Source organism: Monocercomonoides exilis, assembly GCF_001643675.1.
Source record: "Monocercomonoides exilis strain PA203 chromosome Unknown scaffold2-2631571, whole genome shotgun sequence".
In the NCBI taxonomy this organism is placed as follows: Eukaryota; Preaxostyla; order Oxymonadida; family Polymastigidae; genus Monocercomonoides; species Monocercomonoides exilis.
This window is the reverse complement of record NW_027150547.1, coordinates 741,192-753,878: the sequence shown is the minus strand read 5'-3', so window position 1 is coordinate 753,878 and position 12,687 is coordinate 741,192. Positions and strand designations below refer to the sequence as shown.

At 35.5% G+C, this 12,687-nt stretch overlaps 1 protein-coding gene across 1 annotated transcript; it reads right to left on the bottom strand.

Annotated features, from left to right (window-relative positions):
- Positions 1 to 505: 505 nt before the first annotated feature.
- On the bottom strand, positions 506 to 8,272 carry MONOS_6652 (uncharacterized protein; the record flags this gene model as incomplete). Its single annotated transcript, XM_067876899.1, has 1 exon — positions 506 to 8,272. One exon carries the CDS (start codon positions 8,270 to 8,272, stop codon positions 506 to 508), a length of 7,767 nt encoding a protein of 2,588 aa, XP_067735681.1.
- Positions 8,273 to 12,687: the final 4,415 nt, after the last annotated feature.

Below are 12,687 nucleotides of genomic sequence, written 5' to 3'. Positions count from 1 at the left end.
AATATACATTTAATTGTGAAAACAAACTCAAGAATAAAAAGTGATAATTGTTGTAATATTTGCAGATAAACATTGCAACAAAAAACTTTATAGTTTGCTCCATATTGAATATAAATGTAGAATAATGGTGTTATTGCAATATAAAAATTGTGTTTAAAATATTTTGAAATTTAAACAAGAAATAAAACAAAAGAAAAAAGATAAAATTTGTTGAAGCCCTGCAATTAAATGGATCAAAGGAAACAACACCACAATCCATTTTATTGAGTCAAATAATAACATTTTCCACGTGGCACAAAAAACCCCAAAATCATTTTGGGCATTGTAATCTCTTTCTTCTTTTTGAGTTCAAAGTATCCAAAGTTTGTTGTGGACCGGTGTGAATAATTTCTGCACCAACAACATAATGCAAAATGTTCCTTTGATTGATAGATTTCAACTTAAGTTTCATTCAATCAAAGCGATCATCTCCATTCTTGAGTTTAAGTTTGTGATTTTGGCTTTTTCATCGATCTCGAAAAGTTGTTGACTCAGTTATCCAGCTTTCTGTTTCACTTTCAGCTCCGCTTCGCACATTGTTTGGGTTCTCGGTGAACAATGCATCTGCAATCGTGAATGTAAATGTATCTTTCGGGAGATGTTGCACAAACGCTTTCTTCAAATTCACAAGCAAAGGCCGCTCGTTCTCTTTGCTTGACAAGCATCCTCTTACCACGTCACAAAGTTCACTTTCTTCTGCATGCTTCACATTCGGCCTTTCCCCATTCGCAATCTTTTGTCCAGCAATCTCGCCATCATATTCTCCAAACGGGATCTGAAGTGTCAAGCACTCCCACAGCATCATCCCAATCGAGAATGCCACTGACTCCTTCGTCGCACCCATCTTCTTGTTCATTAGCAGCTCAGGCGCCTTCCACCTCAGGCACTCTTTTTTGTAATAATCATCCTCATCCTCAAAAGCCGAAGAAGGCAGAGAGTCTCTATCATCATCACTGGCAGATGTCACTGTTGATGATGAAATGGATGATGAATCAGAATCATCAGATGAAAGGAAATCAGAGTGCATCACAATGCAGATGACCATGTGCTCTGAGAACAATACAATATGCGGACTCAGATTTGCCAGTGATTGAAGCGGTATTTTCATTTCATCAAATGAATGAAGAGCGAGATTGGCCACCCAAAACAGGATCTGAGCAGCTGTTTGCTCCCTCTCCTTCAAGGAGCCAATAGCCATTTCCTTCTTTTCATTCCTTCCGTGAAGCAACATGAACAGCGAATCTCTCAAGTCCACAATCAATTTTTCATGAGGAGACGAGCATGCCATTGCATCCACCAGGTTTGACATCGATGAAGTGGTTGGACACAGACTCTCTGATCGAACAAACGTGGATTCTGTGTCTGAAGTGTCTGTTGTTGAAGTGGATGAAATGGATGGTGATGGTGTTCGTTTTCTTGTTTCCTCATCTTCTTTATCATCAACCTTCTCCAGCGCCCATTCAGGGATCTTGTCTGAGTCTCTTCCCAGTATGTATTCAGTTGACCCACTCTCAGCCAGCAAATGCTCTGACGACTCGGAGTGTCCCAGGCTTTTCTCATATATTCTCTTCTTCATCCTCTCTTCATTCTTTTTTTCTGCCTCTCTCTCTGCTCTTCTCCACTGTTCCTCTGGTGACATCTCCATCGTCACCATCTCAATCAGCTTCGGATCCTTCTTCACCGTGTCATTCACAATCTCTTCCAATTCTTCTGTCCTTCTCTTTTGCTTTTTCCATCGAACAGCCAGTATTATTGAAACAATGAGAACAATCAAAAGAATGACAACAAGCACAATCACAATCAACAGCCAGTAAGATTTCCCTTCTTTCCCTCCTTCAACCACTTTTTCATTTCCAGTCTTTGATTCGGTTTTGTTCTTCAGGATGAAAGAATCAGTGGAAGATGGATTTTTTGCATCTCCAAACAGAATGCATACACTCACTTCAACCCCTTCACCTGCTTCCGTTATCGTCTCTTTTGGAAGTCTACCTTCAATTTCTTTCTCTGACACATATCCACTATCATCAAACTCATTTTTCTCTATCTGCTTTTCTTCTCCCATCTGTTTCACAACCATGAATGACAAGTCGCATGGAAGGAGCTCCCAACCTTTGAACGCAATCTCCACTTCTTCTCCCACTTCCTTTGCTTCAACACTCTCCAACACTGGGATGAAGAATGGAGACGCCCTCTCAGATGCAATCCCTTCAAAATTGCATCCTTCATTCAGAATCCAAAGAGATGTGTTATCTTTTACTCCATCTCCTCCCTTCAAACTCATCACATTCAATGTTCCCGAATCTGAGCAAATGATGTTTCGACAAAGAGAAGGATATTTTGAATTCAAAGGATTGTTGCTCTCAAACAATCCCATTTCAATCGTCGCAGATCCTCCACTCACACTCAGCCCTCCCTTCAATGAGTTGCATATTGTGGTGTCTCTCACAACTGCTTCACTCATCGACAAGTCAACAATTGACCCATTCCATTTGCATACTTCATCAGAAATCTCATTCATTTCTGTTCCTGAAGCAAGATTCCCTTCAAGCACACACGATTCCATCAATATCTTCCTTGCTGATGCTATCGCCACCTGGCTCCCCTTTGGTGACTCTGATGTGCACTCATGAAAAGAGCAGTTGCACATCTCAAATCCACTCATCGGCTGACTTGTGCAAACAATGCACGACCCATCACTCGATCGGCTGATGTTTGTGAATAATGATAATGTCAATGATATAACAAGTGATGAATGGCTATTTTCAAGTGAGATCAGGCATCTCTCTCCCAACTCAATGTTTGTGGCTGCCAACTTCGAAATGCTCACTTTCTCACTTTTCCCACATTCAATCAACGAACTCTTGCATCCCACAATATCCACTCTCAAATCCTCAAATGTTGCACTTTCCGAACTCAATATCTCGAATACAGGCTTCGAGAATACCAAATACCAAATATTGCATTTTTCGGCCTCAAATGTTCCATCTTCAACAACCAAGAGAGAAAAGTCAAAAAAGGTTTGTGAATTCTCCAGTGATTCACTCTCTGACAAGAATGAAACAGACTCGAGAATAAGAGATCCATTCAATTGGTGAATTAAGCACGAGCAGACAATATTCTGCATTCCACCAAAAACAAATGAAATTTTCTCAATTCGAACAGATTCTGAAATTGTCACTGCCCCTTCATCAGCCAAATTGATTTCATTCACCTTTATCTCAGCATTTCCGCTTGTTTCCATCGATTTGATTGTCACCTTCTCAGCCGAACATGAACCAGTTAGTGTTGTCTCATTCCATATCAACAGCTGCGAATAATCTGATGGGATGATGTGGCTCACCCCAACATTCAGCGATGAGCATACACCCTTCATCTCTCCGCAGTTCTTGCTGTCGCTGTTGTTCCCCACAATCGATGACACAAATATGAATTCGCTCCTGAACACATACACCCTCCCTAGCAGATCCTCCTCATCCCCATAATTGTCTGATGTGCACCCCCAAATAGCCAGATCCTTTACATATGGCTCTCCAAAATTTATTAGAAACTGCCATACTGAAATCTGTGAGTCAAGGTCTGTGCACTTCACAAACACATCCCTCCCCTTTAGTGCAACATTCCCTTTGAAAGTGATATTCGACAGCACAAATGGCAACGCTTCCTGTGACGCACTTTGTGATCCTAAAAACATCCCTCCTCCCCTCCCAATGTTCGAACAGAAACAGTTTATCATATTCGTGTGATTCATCTCCAGCCTCCCCCTTTCATTGAGAAGGAAAAATACACCTCCTCCTTCATTCGAGCTTGTCGATCCACATCCATCAATTGTTGAGTTCTCCATTTTCAGTCTCATTTCATTCGGCACATCACAGCAAAGCAATGACGGATTGTTTGTCACGCTGTTCTTCATGTTCACAAACGAACATTGCTCAAACAGAATGCTCCACTCTTCTTCTTCATCAACATTTTCACTTCCAGAAACTACAGTTTCACTCATCGCAATTGCACTTTTTCCGCTCAATGAAATATCTTCAAATGTCACATTACTCATGGTTGTCAAACAATCAGCTGATATGCTCATAATCTCATGCATCGTTGAGAATTCAGCTATCTTTGTCTTTTCAATCTCAACAATTCCTTTTGAAGCAGATATCAGCACAAATGACACTTCACCTTCAGCATTGTCACTCATGTGAATTGAACATCCTGCAATACTCGTTTTGACTGCATCAGAACCCGCCTGGATGAGGGTGTTTGCCCCATTGACAAATGCACTGGGGATCAGAATCCCCAATCCATTGAATTGAACAACCCCTTTGCATTCAATAACAGCATCTCCATCCCCTTCAATCTCTTTCACAAATTGAATTTTGTCTGTTTCGTCGTTTGTTCCTTCCATCCTCATCCCACTCGCACTTATTTCACTCTTCACATCACAAATCCTTTGAACTGCAATTGATTCAATCCCTAAGCTACTCCCTCTTTTTAACCCATAATCAACAGAAGCACAAGGGTACTCTTCCAATCCACACACAATCACATTGTTTCCTCCTCTTGCAACATACACGCTCGACTCAACCTCTTTCCAGAAATAGATCAGTGGGATTGCACATTCCCTGTCTCCTCCATCGTATCCTCTCAGAGAGTCTTCAGTCAGCATCTCCAATCTATCTCTCACAAATGGAAGTGTTTCGTTCTTGACACTCTTGGCAAGCGATGAAGATGAAATGAACAGATCCTTCCCATATTTCGCATTGTTTGGCTTGTTTGGTGAAAAAACAGGTGAGGATATCACAAACCATCCATTAATCTCTTCTTCTTTCAGTATCTTCAGCATTATTCCTCCACCATATCCAACAACTTCACATTCATACGGTGCTGTGCAACCATAAAATGTGCATTCATTTGCCACAAGATTCGTTTTTGGAGATGCTTCAAAAAAGAGTGCTCCTCCACCGCACTCTTCTTCCTCTCCAGCAACAGCACATCCTTCGAATGTGCAGTCATTAATTTCCACTTTGTAATCTCCTCCGTTATTATCGTTCTCGTTCGTAATGCTGATGCATCCTCCACTTCCCTTCGAACGAGTAATCAATGAAAACGTGCAACCAGATATCTCTTCAATAATCCCCTTGTGGCACTCAACAACACACCCATCACCAAATGTGATTTCGGAAAAATCACTCTTCGTCATATTCATCGAAGGCACATTTTCTGCATTCCCTTCAACAACAAATATCGATGAATCTACTTTTTTCATATTCTCTGATCCAAACTCAATCACTTCCACAACCCCTCCAGCAGCCTTCACAAACACTGTAGAAATTATCTCAGCACCTCCTTCTATCCTGCATCCATCCAGTGTGAGCTTCTCTGAATGGCACTCAAACACACTTTCATGAAAGGTCAGCGATTTCTTTAATGAAAATACAATACCACTCACAGATACAGAAACTGTGTTTTCAATCAATCCATTTTGAGCTCCCTCTTTCTGATCAGAAACATCGTACTTCATCTCATTCTCTTTGGATGCAATTCTCCATTCATGTGAAGTCAAGCTCAATTCATCTTCAAAGGCAAATGATTCAAGAATGGCTATGCATTTTTTCTTCCCTTCAAAGTGGACAGATGCTGCCTTCGAAATGGACGAACACGGAAACTCTTCAAATCCACACTTCGAGAAATCATGGCTCAATGATCCTCCTCCAACAAACGCTGGTGGAGAAAAGTTGTTCCACAAATAGACACACAGTGGAATTGGGAACGATTCATCCCCATTTTCATATCCCTGCATCTTGCTCTTTGTATCAAATGAGGGTGTTAAAGAGGCAATTTTCCCACTTGTCGCTGTTGATTCCAGATCGATCGAATCAACAAAAATATCGCTTCCAAATTTTGCTCGATTTCCTTCAAATGCTGATGAAAGAAGAAACTCTGCATTTATGCCGTTAACTTTCAGCCCAATTCCTCCTCCTCTCCCTTGAGTAGCTGAGGCATAACAGTTCTTCACAATGCCTCCTTTCACATTCAATGAACTCTCGCTTCCCACTTCAACCATCATACCCCCTCCAAACTCAGAGGCTTCACTCCCACAACCATCAATCGTGCATCCCTCAAGAGTAATTGAATGTGACCCTTCAAACACATTCATCAGTGATGATCCGGCTGTTGTCCTCTCAATGTTGTTGAATGTGCAGTTTTCCAGAGACAATGAAACAGATGATATTTGTGGCAGAGATATCATACTTGTGGTGCTGAATGTTTGTCCCCATCTCACATCTTGCATCTTCAACTCTCCCCCGTCCAGTTTCACAAGCGAGTTTTGAATGCTCCTTTCCTCTGAATGAGCTGCATCCATCGATATGTTTGTTCTATCCAAATTGATCCCTCCAGCCCCTTGAATCTCAAATAATCTGCATTGTCTGTTGTTTTCAATCGAGGTGTTATGAACCACTGACAGATCGCTCACAGTCAATACCCCTGCTCCAATGCAAAACAGACTCAATCCATTCGCCTCAAATTTTGTTTCAATGACTGAGCCAGATTGATAAGCTCCATTCACAGAGATTGTTTGATCCCCAATGTCAACTCCTTTTTCTTCAACAACTGTTCCAGAAAGCACTTTGATTACCTCTACAAATTCCTCTATCATTTGAGTCAGACAATGACTTATTGTGAGACATGCACAACTTTCATTTAACCCACAGCTAAATGTGTCTTTCGCATTGGTTTGATTCTCCTTTGAAGCAACAAATCTGCTCCTTCCTCCTTCATTAGGAAGCCAATCACTTTTATCTCCACCTGCATAATATCTCGTTCCTTCAGTTCTGGTCGAATAACACCATATTATTTGGGAATCTGTATTATTATCATAAACAAATATGTCATTGCCAATTTTGGCTGCATTATTATGAAAAAAGCAAAACCATAACAGATTTCCATAATATCCGTTTGTCCTAATGCTTAAGGCTCCACCATTACCATCTGAATGGCATCCTTGAAAATGACAGTTTCTCAAAACAATTCTGTCAACTGTATTCCAACTTATAAATCCTCCACCATCGCAGTCAGAAGGATTTTGAACACAACAATTTTTGAAAAAACAATTCAATACACAATCTTTTGTTTTCGTTGTTTTTGAACTCCAAATTCCAAGTCCTCCAGCATCATTTCCAGACCATTCATCTTTGAATAAACAATTCTCAACAAATACTTGAATTGAAACACCAGAAATTTCTGCTCCTGCACCTCCACAATTTGTTGATGAAACACAATAGCACTCAACAAATGTGGAATGCTTCACAGTGCATTCTGCAATGTTCAAAGCAAATATCCCTCCTCCTCTTTCAGATGTCGCATTGCATTTCAAAAATGATGAATTCTCAACTGTAAGAGTTGCACTCGAATTGTCATGAACATATAGTGCTCCACCGCTTGAAGCGTTGCATCCAATCCATTCAGCGTTCATAAAGTTGAGAGACTCGGTGGTCGACTGTCTTCCTGTATTTCTCACTTTTCTAACTACTCTTTCGTTTCGAAGGAATGTGCAATTGTTGCAAAAAAATGAGCCAGATCCTTCTGTTCCACTCACAATCCCTCCCTCAAGCACATTCATTGATCGTTCAACATCACAATTCTCCATTGAACTCGTTTTCATCATTGATATTTGATCAATAGAAACCTTGTCTGTTTCCATGAATTTCATTGTGATATTTGAAAAAGCACAATTTTTGATTCCTTCAAATGAACCTTTTCCATTTCTCAAAATGCTTCCACTCCCACAAAACACAACATCCTCAAACTCACAATTTCTCACAAATAACGAAGACAAATCTCCCCCTTCCATCTCCGCCATGCTCCCCATCATTCCACATTCCTGATCATTCTCAACTCCCAAAGTCGTGTTTATCATATAGCATGTCCCTCCATTTCTCACATAATGACCATTCAACTCGTTTTTATTCACAAACGCACTTCCCTCAACCTGCAGCAATGATCCTGCTCTTATTTCAATCATCACACAATTATCTGGCTTTTCGAGCAACATCCCCTTCATTTCAACTGATGAGTTGTGAATTTCGCAGAACATTTGAACAACACTTCTCTTCCCAAAAATACCACTCTTTTCCATTCCACGAACACGGAAAGCATCATATTCATTTCTCAATCTATCATTTCTGTCTTTGCCACAAATTGCTGACAACAAGCACACAAGAAAAATGAAGGGAATCATTGTTTCAATGACGATTATGGGTTCATGATCCCATATTTTTGATAACAACCCATTATCCATCCAAACATCAAAAAATATTATTTTCTGTTCCACTTACATTTTCAAAATCCAATTTTCTGCTTTTATTTCCATTTTTCAGAAACAGTCATTTTCAGATCCTATTCAAAGAAATTGTCATTTTAAATAGATTTCCTCTTTTTTCTTCAACTTTTTGAATATAATCTTTCCCCTCATATTCTACTTGAATGAAATTCCTTATCCGTTCGGATCCTTTTTCATCTTTAATCATCATGATTAAAATATTGACTTTCATTTTATATCTCCTTGCTTTCTTCGATTGATTTCAAAGATTCCTTAAAATAAAAGAAAAAATGGTTGTGTCAAATGAACATGGAAGTGAAAATTGAAATACCGAGAAATAAATCTAAATGCTCTAGAGCTGCTCAGTTTTGCTTTTTCTTCATTGAATAACACAGCTTCAATGTTTCGTTATGTTTCCAAACCTCCTTTTTCAGGAATTTTTTCAATAGAATTTCTTTTTTCCTATTTTTAAAAAGAGAAATTGATTTTGATTAAATATCCTTTGTTCTTTCTCTCTTTCGAATTTTTTTTAATTTGTAACTTTAGATGATCCTCCTTTTGCTCTCTTCTGTTGCATATCTTCCCTTTTTCAAGTCTTTTTCTTTGCTGCAATTTATGTTTTCCATCAGAACTGTATTCAACTTAATTTTTCTTATTTCAAGTTTGTTTTTGAATCAATCTCGCTTCAGTCATTCTTGACCAGTTATCCAATGAAATTATGCCTTTTTCAGATATTTTCTTGCTCCTTCAAAAATTCTTCAATTCAGCCTTTTCTTGTCTTCATTTCGAATTTTCAATTACTTGTTTGTCAAATCAGCTAAGATTTGTGGATTGATCAATCATAGAAACTGTCTAACCAGAGAAATATTTTCCATATTCCCATTTCCGCAATTGAACTATAATGCTATTCACATCTTTGTGCAATCGGAGAAGGATTTGAATGTCTCTGTGATTGTCAAAATAATCCAATTTTGCTTGATGATGGAGCAAAACATTCCTAAAATACGCATATAATAAACAGTTTTGACAAAAGAAAGCATCAAACATTCAATTCATTTTAACATTTCCGATATTGAAGCTCTGGGGTCTGTTTTCCCTTCAGATTCCGGTCGATATAACAATCATTTTTTTTTTTTTTGCATTTTCGAACCAAATGCAGAATTTCTGAAGCAAATGAAATTGTTCAAAAAGAAACGAAAATAAATACAAACAGTAACACAAAATATGTCTATTTTGCTCTGATATCACTTAAAATGACATTGAATGAATCATTTTTGAAAAGTATTCCATTCAGTCATAGATATCATAAGGCTTGGGAATAAAAGTGGAGTTTCTGCAAAAACACTATTTATCGAGCAAGAAGGAAAGCGAATAAAAACATTTGTACTGCATCTGCCTCCAAAATGAGCAATTTTCTGTTTTTTTAAATAACTGAAACAAACTGGAAATTCCCTCTTCATCCATATAAAAATAAAAAATAAACAATTTTTTATGTTTCCATCATCTTGAAACAATCCTCAAAAAATTCAAAAAACTCCGGAAAACGAAAAAGAAAAAGTGCAGGAACTGTAATGTTATTATGGGTGTAAAAGAAAAAAAATGGGGCAATATTCATGCATATGGAAAGATATTTTTTCTTTAACAAAAAAAACTTTGTTTTGTTTAAAACTTTTTCTCCGTCATATCATATAAAAATCAAACGTTCACATGCTTTATTATGAAGAAAACAAAAGAAAAATGCAAAAATACGTCACGTAAAATTTGGCTGAACATAATTCAAAATGCAAAAAATTTCGTCACATTTATGAAAAAAATGATGATTGATTCCAAACTTTTACTGCAATTATGAAATTATAATTATGACATTCTCTCGCATTATTACAGTGATATATTAAAAAGTTGAGAAGAATCTTTATTAGGATTGTGTGGAACAAAATTCATGAAGCAAATAATTTAATCCTATATTTCGAAATTTATTTTTTCAATCATATTTCATTTGTTCAAATTTTAATTAAGAACAGCTATTTTATTAAAAATTGGGTGTTTCTTTTTGAAATCATATTTCTTCTATCAAAATTTTCGGTTTGAGAATTCATTTTTAAATACTGATAAATGATCATTCAAAAGTGATAACTCCAATAAAAGATTACTATTCATAAACATTATCTGAAGCATTGCCTTTTTAAACAATTTCTATGCACTTTTCTTATTTTCGATTAATTCATTTCCAAAGAAATCAAACCATTGAAGAATCGACACTCCGAAAAAAGTTATGATTTCAAAAACAATTACCCAATTGAATATTGATTTTTTTTTCAATTATTTATTCAAAATATGTTATTAATACCGTATTTTTTGATATGCAAATGAGTAGCAAAAAAGAAAACTTTCCAAAAGAAAAAACAGGTCTTTTGAATAACTGAAAAAGACTGATTTTTCACTGTCTAAAGAAAATTTTTGCTCAATTTTTCTAATGATTTTGTTTGAAAATCTAACTCAATTCGTAAAATTTTTCAGTTATCACTTTTTTTTGAAATGTTTAAAAACTTGTTTTGTTTTGTAATGTGGGGCAAAATATTTGACTTCGGGCATTTTCATTGAAAAATAATGTTTTTTTCAATAACTATCTCAGATAAAAAAACACAATAAAAATGTGTTCATTTTTTTGACATGCACGAAATGTTTCAACACTTCATGTTGTGATTTCAATGATGCCTGTTTTCTGATATGAGTCAAATTTATTTCAAAATCTTAGAAAGTCAAATAATGTTATGAGTGAAACAATTTATCATGCCTTTTACAAAAAAAGCTTGAAAGACCAAATATTCCCCCATATTGAGAAAATTAAAAGTATTTATTAATCCAAATAAACGTATGTTGTTAATTTATTTATTATTGCAATTGAATTTAACCATTGAAATGTGTTATTCTCGGAATTGTGTGAATTTATATATCTTATAAATACAATTATAATTGTTTTATTTTGATGCTATTAATGTGTCATTCTTTTTGAAAGGAAGCAAATATAAATTTTTTTGGTTTTATAAGAATGTTCCTTATTTGATCATTTTTTGAAATAAATCTATCAGATTTCTCCAATCTGCACTTTCTTTCACATCAAATAGATTTATGAATTCAAATTCAATATGTTATTGAGTTTTCAGTGTTCAAGGCAAAAATTGGTCAAAAAGTGTTCAAAAAGATTAAACCCAAAAACTTGACATTTGCCACTTTTCAAAAAGAATAGCCCATATCATGTTATCTTTTTTCGTGTTTTATTATAAAAAACTTTTTCGTCTCCCCAAATAAAAACTTTTTTTCAATTGTTCATTATTTTTCGATCAACGCTTTCATTTTTTTGAAATGAAATTTTTTGTAATTATATCTGAAATCGATAAATTTTCTGAATGAAAATAAAAGTGCAGCATTTTGTTGTTTATTTATTTTCATTTGTTGAAATTTTCAACACATTGTTTAAATCACTTGAACGGATATTTGAAATATAAGGAATGTGATTAACTCTGAAAATAATACTATCAATTTTTTTATCCATTCTTTGAATTTTTTTTTCCATAAAGTTTATTTTTGAATTTGCATAAATGAAATGTGAAAACATCAAATTTCTTTTTGATCTTCAATTGAAAACATGTCATCATTTAAATTTATTCATTAATTTTGCTTGAGTTATAAACAACCTTTTCATTCTTAGAAATGTTTCTATTTTTTTTCGCAATTTGAAAACTGAGTGTATTTTTTCTTCAAATGACTGATTCATCCTGATAAAACAAAAATTCATCATTGTTGTTTTTTTATTGCGAATATGATAACTTTGCAAGGTATTTGTTCTATACTTCGAAACAAAAATGAAAAAATGAAAAGAGATATCAATATTGCTTCACACAAAGAAAAAGAATATGATTATTTATTCATTCCAAAATAACACCAATGAATGAGTTTCACGTTAATTCTAATATTCTAATTTTTGAAGAAACGCCATGTCAATAATCAAGTATTTTCGAAAAGCTTCTTTTTATTTTCAAAATCATTTTTATTCTGTCTAGATTTTCGATACAAAAAAAAAAATGAATGAAATCTTGGGACATAAGACTATTTTTATTAAATTTAAATATTCCTGTTCATTTTTGACGACAAAAATGTTTGCAATTTTTATTGGTTGATTTTTTCCGTGTTGATCGTCAAAATGTTCGTTAACCAATTTTTTTTCGAAAAGTCGCAAATGTTTTATTTTCAAATGGAACAATAATATCACATCTTGATTATATTTCTGTTCCCACTAACAAAACTTCACAAGAGTGGATATAATTTCATTTTCA